We start from the raw sequence: 11,438 nt of genomic DNA on the forward strand, positions 1-11,438 counted from the left end.
TTACACTAGCTCTACATTTTAATTTTCAGAGACGCTATACAACTAAAGTACTTTTCCCAGAAAAATATCTTCGTCAATCGTAACGCGAACAAAATTAATATTAGCATACCACTGCATAGGTGAGGATCAGTGTCTTTTCGTATTTTCCCTCGCCGCAGATAAAGTAAGTTTATAGCTCAAGTTATAACGACTTTGTTTTTTTTTTTTCTAAAATAAAACAGAAATTAGCGAACCTATGTAAAGGATAGGTCTTCGTTCATTTCTTTCGCCATGTAATTATTGTGAAAGTCAGCCCAACGTGTAGTAATAACAGTGCCGACAAAACGGTTCTTATATATCGCAAACATGTGATATGACTCATCATAAAGAGGATAAGCTACTTTTAAAAGTCATTTTGATAGTTTACACCTGGAATAACTATCCTATCCTCAGTTATTTCTCCTTGAGTTACAGAGGGCACATGTGCCTTTCAACAAGGGTATTTTTCTTTTGGAACAACTTTGGATAGCGAAAAAGGGTTTTCCGTATCAGATGTTTGTTGCCAAGTTGTTCTACAGTCTGTCCGAGTCTGTAACACATTTGAAGTCCTTCTTTCATCGCCACCTCCATTTGGTCTTCCTTTCCTTCTTCTTCATACAAGAGAGCTTGTTCAGTTTTTACCATGACTTTCCACATGTGATCCTCATCTAGTTCTCTCTCGGCAACACGTTCCGCCTCTTCGAGTAGATTTCTTGCTTCTTCAAAGTTACCTTTCTTCTTGTGGCAAACTCAGTAGTTTTTTAAAGTCAGAATACTCTCTTTATGACCATCCATCCCCAACTTTTTCATCATTTCTAGGGCCTTCTGGTAATACGATAGTGCTCTATCCAGTTCAGTCTTGTTTCCGGAAAAGAAAAGTAGGTCGGCAAAGTCTTTTAGGCACTGTGCAGTCATAAAATGTTCACCAAGACACTTGTTAAAGAGCTGCCATGTTTGCCTAATCTTTTGGGCAGCCTCACTCTTTTCCTTGCGACGTTTATCGAGTCGTCCAGCAAATAGCAATGTTGCTGCTCTTTCAGGATGTTCAGGGAGTTTTTCTTTGCAGATCTGCAGTGATTTCAGGTAAACTTTTTTAGGTTCATCTGATACTTTGCTTTCTGAAACAAATCGGGCATAGCTATGAAGATAAATGACTTCTGACAACGGTTTTGTCTCAAAATCAATACCCTTTTCTTCATAGAGCTTTCTGGCTTTCTCCATATGGGCATTCTACTTTGCTGTGTCGCCTACTTTTCTAACTTCATGCCCAAGAAGGCACAAACGTTCCACTCTGTGCATTGGTTGAGTTCCCGAGTCAAACGTTTCCAACAACCTTTCCGGGATGGAAATGTAAAATCTCGGAAGAACACACATTTCTAAATACATGCACTTTTGGGGAAAATCATCGAGAAAAGTTTTACAGGATTCCACGATATCGCCATCCTTCTTTTCCCTTCCTTGAGCGTAGATTTGAAGAAAATACTCGAAATTGTTCCTGTCCGCGTTAAATGCTTCAACTGACTCTCTGCAAGTGTTCTTACTCCAGTACCTATTGGCATTTTCAGCCAGGCGAGACATAAAGTGAGCACACGCCAATTTGTCCCCCGCAGCAACAAGATGGGGATACTCAGCATCACCAAGCTTCTTTGCTAAAAGCTTGAATAAGCGGATGCATCTGATACATTCGGGAGCTTGGTTGCTCGAGAAGTGATCTGTTTTTCAGGGAGCGAAGGATGGAACCAGGCAGAGTTCCAGGAATCGAGCATGCTTCCATAACAGCCTCAGCAGCATCTGAATTAAATGGACCCTGGAACACAGACAGGAGAACGAAGGCTTCTTTATGTTCAGCTTGAGTCAGAAGGTCAAATGAGGTCTTGATTGCATTTTCCACTGATGTTTCATCGTCTTTTAGATCACACAAAGGCTGCTCCTCCAGGTGCTTTATTAGCTTTTCTTCCGTGAAGTCGGAGAGCGGTGACCCAACAATGCAAAGCGCCAATGGAATCCGGCCACATAGCTCAACTAATCTCTCTGTCTTGCAAAGCTTATTTCGAGTATCATCATCGTAGATTCGAGAGACAAGAATACGTTATGCCTCATCGGCTAAGACCGGGTTTAGTCTTACTTCCCTCAACTGCAAATTGGGATCTTTAAACGTTTTTCTTGTAGTAATGACAAATGTCACCTTTTGCTTCGACAACATTCTTACCGCGCGTAAGATGTTTAGGAACAAACCTCGATCTTTCGACTCAAGGACACCATCTGCATTGTCGAGGACAAACGTAACTTGCGTTTGGATCTGTTTGCTCCAGTCTTTGAGCCACTGCTCCGAATTCTCTGGCGCTTTTGTGTGGATTGTACCGCATGAATGGATCATTTCTGTGGCTACTTCATTGAAGGATCTCTGTGTCAGTAGACTGCAAAACAAGACAGTCCTATCGTTTACTGGTTTGGTTAGCTCATGAGCCACTTTGTTGGCCACAGTTGTCTTTCCAAATCCCGGTCCCCCGGTAATCAGAACAACAGGCACTGTGCCAGTTTGTACAATTTCTTTGACTTCCTTTATTTCTTTCTCACGACCAAACATAAGTTTCTCTGGTACTTTGTCTGGAAGAAAGCTGCAAAGGTTAGAAGTAGCGTCGTCTGACTCGGCATGTTGTTCCACTCTCCTCCACTGTTCGACTTGCTTTGCCACCGCTCGTCGAGTGTCGTGATCGATAGGATTGGTCTTCAGGTCCTGTATTTTCTTTCGGTAGACACTAGTTTCAAGTGACTCTAAAGACGTGGATATCTTGCTCCACTTGTCTTCGAATTCGCCATTAGGAATACCGGTGGAAACACTGTGACACAGCTCATTTCTGAAGCATTCGATTCGGACGATGTTTGCTTCCAGACTGACATCACCATCCGCAGGCATTTTGTGCCATCCAGTTGGAGGCGCCGTTAGGTGACAGATTTGACGAAGCAATAAATGCAGCAGCGTTATGTCGAACGTTTTCGAGTCTGGTGGATCACCTAAAGTTGGAAATAACTTTTCCCACTGGTCATCAAATATTACCCGCCTGGATTTCAGACTTTGAAGCTTGCGAAGATTGTTGTTTAATACGTGCTGTAATGTCGCGGGTGGATGAACAGAATGTAAAACCTTTCTGAGAATATGTGTTCCTCCATCAACCAGTAATCGTGCCAGTCTTGTGCCATTCGTCTTTTCTTCCGATATAGCATTGACCGATGATCCAGAGGAACCAGCAAAAGAAGCTGCGGCGGCAGCTGCCATGTTCGTGTCTTACTGAGATTCCTCGAAATAATATACTGTCAAAGCACCTTTTCCGAGAAATGTCGTTTTCAAAATGATTTCCAAGCTAAAGTTGGAATTAAGCATGACATAGCCTGCGTAGCAAGCGTTTCTGTGGGGTTCGGGAGCAAAGAATTACGGCGCGAAAAATGGAGCGAGTAAAAGAGGGGGAGGGGGAGGGGAAGGAAGGAAGGAAACGCTTGCAGACAAACCCCTGGATTTTAAAAACCGCCCACTTGGCCTTTCATGCCTGAGTGCGCACACTGAGATTTCGTGCTGTCATCGCCTGTCATAAATTAACCAATAAGATCTTCGGCCTTCCGTAGCGGAAGTGAACTTTGAACCAAAATAAACTTTACTTGTCAAAATATGTCTGAAACAACGAGCGCACAGTGGGAACGGAGAAATCTCGATGAATTAAATTTGGTATTTATACTCAATCCGTCTAAAAGGAAGGACTGCAAGGGTGAAGTTTTAGCACAAATCTGCCAGAAAGTTAAAATGTGAGAAGTATCCCAGTCGCGTTAGTAATCCTTGTGCTCGCATGATTCGAAATCTTGGATCACTGTATTCATTCGTCCAGGATTCGATACAAGGTAAAATTAGCAAGTCAACTCCCACAAAGGCAATTCCAGTAAAGAAGCGTTTGCTGGAAACGCCAGATCCGCAAATCGGTTCGAGTGTTATCGCCTGCAGCAAAAACAAACAACGGAAAGTCTTCTCGGCAAACTTTGTAATTTGGGCAGGAGAGGCTTCAAACATCTGAGAGGGAAATAACGATAATCTTGACCAGTATCTGAATAAAGATAATCTTCCCCTAGGCGGCCTCCAAGTCAAAGTTGTTTATAAAATTTCCTCGTAAGAATTCCGCGCGACGAGACGACTAAATTTTTGGTAAGGCAAATATGTGAAAAAAACTTGCATGCTGCAGCTAACACTGTAACAAATCATTCAGAATTGTATCCAGAGGTTCTAAATGCTGTCAACAAAAATGCTTCTAATGAAATGCCAGAGTACCTACGACAACATGTTGCCATGTAACAAGCCAGACGAAATCACTAGGTTTTCCCACGCAGTAGTGCCAATTTTCTGTCCGGTGGTTTATTATCTCGTCCTTGGCGCATGTGGCATTCAAGAAAGTGATGTTAGAATTAAAGGAACAGCTGCAAACTGTGTCGCGCTTGCTTCTGCAATAATCGTCGGCATTGCACTACAGGATTTCTACCGTACTGTCGAAGCTGACGACTAAACCCTCGTTCAGCGAGAAAATTAAAGCGTTTTGTAACCAAACTTCGAACGCGTCTTCCCCTTTTGTCTGGCACTAAAAGGTATTAAAATACCTTTGATCGACACATGTCAACAATATTGGTCTAGCCCAGCCAATCACGAGCTCCGTTCGCTGGCGAACGGAGGTTTTCAAAATCCAGGGGTTTGTCTGCAAGCGTTTTCTTCCTTCCCCTCTCCCACCCCTGTCTTTCTTTTTTTGGTTCTCGCTCCATTTTCCGCGCAGACAAAACACCAAAAATCCCGTTCCTCGGTCTTTCTTTGCTTCCAAACCCCACGGAAATGCTTGTTACGCAGGCTAAGCATTACATGACTTACATTGTTACAGTCTGGACCACAGAGTCCATTTCGAAGTGTATCAGATGTGTAAGATCCGTGCGGTTCATTCTAGTAAACCGTATTAAAATATTAAGAGACTAATTGATAAGAAAGCACTTTCAAGTTTCGAGAACGACACTTTCAGTTTCTGAGAAAGACTCATGATTAATTCGTGAGTTAAATTCGCATATGCTTGTCTCGGGCTGTCACAGGTTTGCCTGTGCTTGCGTCATTTTTGACAGGGTTCAGCATTTCGGCCAATAAAACACGACTTTCGTGCGTGGCCATGTTTACCGACTTCAGGCAATGAAGCAAGACTGTAAACTATTAACGACAATTTATTTGCTCTCTGGCGATTTCGTCATATATAATTCATTCATTTTTACCCATAGGTCCTATTTCTTTTTTGCAAATTCATTTAAATTAAGTCTTGTTCCATTGCCACATCGCATCACTCTCCACAGTTTTTCGGAAAGAAAGCAATGACAACGCCGTTTTACCGAAACTTCTTGCGCTCGGAACAGGCGGTAAATAACCCTTGCTCACAAGCTCTTTGTACGTAACACGATACCTTTAATTTCAAGCCAATCACTGAGTTGTCCGTGGATGTGTGACGCCTTAAAATAGCTTTCAAGCAACAAAGCGCAATTAAGCGTCTTTTTGTCAAGAATCAACACGCGACTAATCTGTTCTTCATTGTATTCATTATGCTTTCATTTTTACCCAAATGTCTCATTTCTTTTCTGCAAATTATTCGTATGGATGACCCTTGAGCTATGATAGCAACGATACTTCAATAGTGATTCCAGAGACTTGTTCTATAAATTGCCACATCGCATCACTCTCCATAGTTTCTCGGAAAGAAACTTGGAACACCCGGTGAATATTCCTTGTTCACCTTTTGTCCCCTAATTAACACGATACCTTTAATTTTAAGCCAATCAGCTGGTTTACTCACGCTTTAAAAAAGCTGTCAAGTAACAAAGAGCAGTCAAGCACTTTTTTTGTCAAGAATCAATACGCGACCAATCTATTGTTCATTGTAATCATTATATACATCATACGGTTTCGAAGAGCAGTGAGAAATGGCGAAGGGTAACTCTTCCCAATACTGGTCTGGATATCTTACTCAGGGTCGCTTCAAGCCATTCTCTTCTACATACATTTCCAGCTTTGTTTTGGTTTAGTCTGCTTTATTGTGACTGTGCGATTTTCTTTTCAGTTACGTAAATTAGTAATGGCGCACATGTAGAGTGCGTCGCCATTGAAATATTCTTCTCAGTCCGTATTCTCTATCACACCTGCCAATCATTCAGTTAACAGAGCAAGTACGAATTTTTGTCTGAAGGAAACCGACGAAGGCTTAGCGTAACCTTAAGTCGGTTATATTTTCATCACAGACGGACACCTTACACTACGTCTACATTTTAATTTTCAGAGACACTATACAACTAAAGAACTTTGCCGAGAAAAATATCTTCAAACGTACGCGAACAAAAATTAATATTGGCATACCACAACATAGGTGAGGATCAGTGTCTATTCCCCTAGACGGTATTTTTCATCACCGCAGGTAAAGTAGTTTAAAACTCAAGATAACGGCATTGTTTCTATTCTAAAATCAAAAAAAGTAGCGAACCTATGTAACAGACAGGCCTTCGTTCATTTCTTTTGCCGGTGTAACTATTGTAAGAGTCACCCCAACTTGTAGTAATAACATTGCTGACAAAATGGTTCTTATATATGGAAACTTGTGATATGACTCATCCTAAAGAGGATAAACTGCTTTTTGAAAAGTCAGTTTGATAGTTTACATCTAAAGTAAAGATCTTCTCAGTTATTTCTCTTTGAGTTACAGCGGGCATATGGCCTTTCAACGAGGGTACTGTTCTTTTGGAAAAAACTCTGGATAACGATTAAGAGTTTTCCGTATCAGATGTTTGTTGCCCAGTTGTTGTACAGTCTGTCCCAGTCTGTAACACATTTGAAGTCCTTCTTTCATCGCTATCGCCATTTGGTCTATCTTTCCTTCTTCTTCATACAAGAGAGCTTGGTCAATTTTTACGATTGCTTTCCACTTGTGATCCTCATCTAGGTCTCTCTCGGCAACACGTTCCGCCTCTTCGAGTAGATTTCTTGCTTCTTCAAAGTTACCTTTCTTCTTGTGGCAAATTCCGTAGTTTTTTAGAGTCAGAATACTCTCCTTATGACCCTCCATCCCCAATTTTTTCATCATTTTTAAAGCCTTTTGGTAATAGGATAGTGCTCTGTCCAGTTCAGTATTGTTTCCAAAAAAGAAAAGTAGGTCGGCAAAGTCTTTTAGGCACTGTGCAGTCATAAAATGTTCACCAAGACACTTGTTGAAAAGCTGCCATGCTAGCTTCATCTTTTGGGCAGCCTCACTCTTTTCTTTGCGACGTTTATCGAGTCGTCCAGCAAATAGCAAAGTTGCCGCTCTTTCAGGATGTTCAGGGAGTTTTTCTTCGCAGATCTGCAGCGATTTCAGGAAAACATTTTTAGGTTCATCTGATACTTTGCTTTCTGAAACAAATCGGGCATAGCTGTGAAGATAAATGACTTCTGACAAAGGATTTGTCTCAAAATCAGTGCCCTTCTCTTCATAGAGCTTTCTGGCTTCCTCCGTATAGGCATTGTACTTTGCTGTGTCGCCTACTTTTCTAACTTCATGTCCAAGAAGGCACAAAAGTTCCACTCTGTGCACTGGTTGACTTTCAGAGTCAAACGTTTCCAACAACCTTTCCAGGATGGAAATGTAAAATCTCGGAAGAACACACATTTCTAAATACATGCACTTTTGGGGAAAATCATCGAGAAAAGTTTTACAGGATTCCACGATATCGCCATCCTTCTTTTCCCTTCCTTGAGCGTAGATTTGAAGAAAATACTCGAAATTGTTCCTGTCCGCGTTAAATGCTTCAACTGACTCTCTGCAAGTGTTCTTACTCCAGTACCTATTGGCATTTTCAGCCAGGCGAGACATAAAGTGAGCACACGCCAATTTGTCCCCCGCAGCAACAAGATGGGGATACTCAGCATCACCAAGCTTCTTTGCTAAAGCTTGAATAAGCGGATGCATCTGATACATTCGGGAGCTTGGTTGCTCGAGAAGTGATCTGTTTTTCAGGGAGCGAAGGATGGAACCAGGCAGAGTTCCAGGAATCGAGCATGCTTCCATAACAGCCTCAGCAGCATCTGATTTAAATGAACCCGGCAACAGAGACAGGAGAACGAAGGCTTCTTTATATTCAGCTTGAGTCAGAAGGTCAAATGAGGTCTTGATTGCATTTTCCACTGATGTTTCATCGTCTTTCAGAACATCCAAAGGCTGCTTCTCCAGGTGCTTTATTAGTTTTTCTTCCGTGAAGTCGGAGAGCAGTGATCCAACAATGCAAAGCGCCAATGGAATCCCGCCACATAGCTCAACTAATCTCTCTGTCTTGCAAAGCTTATTTCGGATATCATGATCGTAGATTCGAGAGACAAGAATACTCTTTGACACATCGACTGAAACTGGGTTTAGCCTTACTTCCCTCAACTGCAAATTGGGATCTTTAAACGTTTTTCTTGTAGTAATGACAAATGTCACCTTTTGCTTCGACAACATTCTTACCGCCTGTAAGATGCTTAGGAACGAACTTCGGTGTTTCGACTCAAGGACACCATCTGCATTGTCGAGGACAAACGTAACTTGCGTTTGGATCTGCTTGCTCCAGTCTTTGAGCCACTGCTCCGGATTCTCTGGCGCTTTTGTGTGGATTGTACCGCATGAATGGATCATTTCTGTGGCTACTTCATGGAAGGATCTCTGTGTCAGTAGACTGCAAAACAAGACAGTCCTCTCGTTTTCTGGTTTAGCTAGCTCATGAGCCACTTCGTTAGCCACAGTTGTCTTTCCAAATCCCGGTCCCCCGGTTATCAGGACAACAGGCACTGTGCCAGTTTCTACAATTTCTTTGACTTCCTTTATTTCTTTCTCACGACCAAACATAAGTTTCTCTGGTACTTTGTCTGGAAGAAAGTTGCAAAGGTTAGAAGTAGCGTCGCACTCGTCATGTTGTTCCGCTCTCCTCCACTGTTCGACTTGCTCCGCCACCGCTCGTCGAGTGTCGTGATCGATGGGATCGTCCTTCAGGTCCTGTATTTTCTTTCGGTAGACACTAGCTTCAAGTGACTCTAAAGACGTGGATATCTTGCTCCACTTGTCTTCGAATTCGCCATTAGGAATACCGGTGGAAACACCGTGACACAGCTCATTTCTGAAGCATTTGATTCGGACGATGTTTGCTTCCAGACTGACATCACCATCCGCAGGCATTTTGTGCCATCCAGTTGGAGGCGTCGTTAGGTGACAGATTTGACGAAGCAATAAATGCAGCAGCGTTATGTCGAACGTTTTCGAGTCTGGTGGATCACCTAAAGTTGGAAATAACTTTTCCCACTGGTCATCAAATATTACCCGCCTGGATTTCAGACTTTGAAGCTTGCGAAGATTGTTGTTTAATACGCGCTGTAATGTCGCGGGTGGATGAACAGAATGTAAAACCTTTCTAAGAACATGTGTTCCTCCATCAACCAGTAATCGTGCCAGTCTTGTGCCATTCGTCTTTTCTTCCGACACAGCATAGACCGATGATCCAGAGGAACCAGCAGAAGAAGCTGCGGCGGCAGCTGCCATGTTTGTTGCTGACTGAGATTCCTCGAAATAATATACTGTCAAAGCACCTTTTCCGATAAATGTCGTTTTCAAAGTTTACATGGCTGCAGCCTGGACCATTTCGAAGTGTATCAGATGTGTTAGATCCGTTCGGTTCGGTCGTAGTAAAACGTGCTAAAATATTAAGAAACTACTTGATGATAAAGCACTTTCGGATTAGAAAAAAGACCCTTTCAGTTCGGGAGAAAGACTCTTTCAGTTTCCGAGAAAGACGACAGCTGTTTTCAGTTCGTGTGTCAAATTAGCATATGCCTCTCTTATTTCAGACAGGGGTCAATGCTTCCACCAATAGAACACCACTGAGCTCTTGTGCATTGTCATGGTTAACGAGTACAGAGTATGATTGGAAACGGTAAACTGTCAGTGAGAACGCATCTTTTTTCTGCCTGTTTCGATTTCACTGTAAATGCTTTCATTTTTACCCATATGTCTCATTTCTTTAATTTTCTGCAAATTATTCGTATGGATGACCCTTGAGTTATGATAGGTACGATACTTCAATATTGAGTCCACATTGCATCACTCTCCATAGTTTCTCGGAAAGAAACTTGAAACAGCCGGTGAATATCCAGTGTTCACCTTTTGTCCCGTGATTAACGCGATACCTTTAATTTTAAGCCAATCACTAAGTTGTCTGTGGTTTACTCACGTCTTAAAATAGCTGTCAAGCAACAAAGTGCAATCAAGCACTTTTTTGTCATGAATCAACACGCAACTAATCTGTTGCTCATTGTATTCATTATATGCATCATACATTGTTAATGTTTTCATTGTTTCGAAGAGCACTGGTAAATGGGTCGTTGATAAAATGGAAATGGAATGATGACCTATATTAGCCAGCGCGGGGTAACTCTTCCGAGTACTGACCTGGATATCTTATTCAGTGTTGCTTCAAACCATTCTCTTGTACATACGTTTACAGCTTTGTTTTGCTTTGGTCTGTCATATTGTGAGTGTGGGTTTTCTTTCCAGTTACGTGAGTTAGTAATGGAGCACATGTAGAGTGCTTCGTCATTGGAATAATCTTCTTTGTCCGTATTATCGACCTGCCAATTATTCAGTTACATGATGCATTACGGCATTAAGGAAAAAAAAAAAAAGTAACCAGCTTAGTGAGAAGACAGAATAAAAATAAAATACAAACGTTCGCTGGCTAAAAATTTTTCAAAAAGAACATGAGCTTTCGGCTGTCGATCTACAGCCTTCGACGGATAAAAAATGGAATGCAAAATGATAAAATATATGCAAAAAAAAAAAGGCGAGATAAAAACAAGAAGAAGAACAAAAGCAAAGTAAAAATGTGTAACTTAGGTGACTCTTGTTTAAAAAGAATACTATACTGGTTTGGAATCGGCTTAGAATTATGGTCAGCATGCTTGGTCGCAGAGGTGTGCCAAGCCTCCAAAGTTTTTTTAATGCGAAAAGAGCCTTTGTCGATGACGCTGGAATTGTCAAAATCTATGCGATGGTGACCATGCATGTTTCGCAATGTTTGATCCAGTAGCACATGTTTTGACATTCCTGATATGTTCTTTCTTACGAGTTTCAAAACACCGGCCGGTTTCGCCTACATAACACCAATCACAATCGGCGCAGGGTATCTTATAAATTGGTTGATGTTCAATAGATGGTCTGAATTTGAGCGAAGGAAATTCTTGTTGCAAAGTCTTGAAGGGCTTATTTACAACTTGAATTTCGTGCCTTCGAAGAATTCTTGTTAGTGGTTGCGTGACACCATTGATGAAGGGGAAGACAGCAAAACTGTTAGGATTCTCTTGTGGCGCAGCC

At 41.8% G+C, this 11,438-nt stretch overlaps 1 protein-coding gene and 1 pseudogene across 1 annotated transcript; both read right to left on the reverse strand.

The window, feature by feature from the left end:
* LOC149097556 (uncharacterized) lies at positions 1–5,942 on the reverse strand (annotated as a pseudogene).
* A 382-nt stretch (positions 5,943–6,324) lies between these two features.
* On the reverse strand, positions 6,325–10,883 carry LOC110067658 (uncharacterized). The gene has a single exon (XM_089279015.1). The coding sequence runs from the start codon at positions 9,609–9,611 to the stop codon at positions 6,789–6,791; it is 2,823 nt and encodes a 940-aa protein (XP_089135141.1). The 5' UTR covers positions 9,612–10,883; the 3' UTR covers positions 6,325–6,788.
* Positions 10,884–11,438: the final 555 nt, after the last annotated feature.

This window comes from Orbicella faveolata, unplaced genomic scaffold (genome assembly GCF_042242905.1).
Source record: "Orbicella faveolata isolate gen_17 unplaced genomic scaffold, um_ofav_v1 contig_47, whole genome shotgun sequence".
NCBI lineage: Eukaryota > Metazoa > Cnidaria > Anthozoa > Scleractinia > Merulinidae > Orbicella > Orbicella faveolata.

Bases quoted from the DNA above. Each gene is read 5' to 3' on its own strand.
- LOC110067658 (XM_089279015.1), bottom strand. From the start codon at position 9,611: ATGGCAGCTGCCGCCGCAGCTTCTTCTGCTGGTTCCTCTGGATCATCG.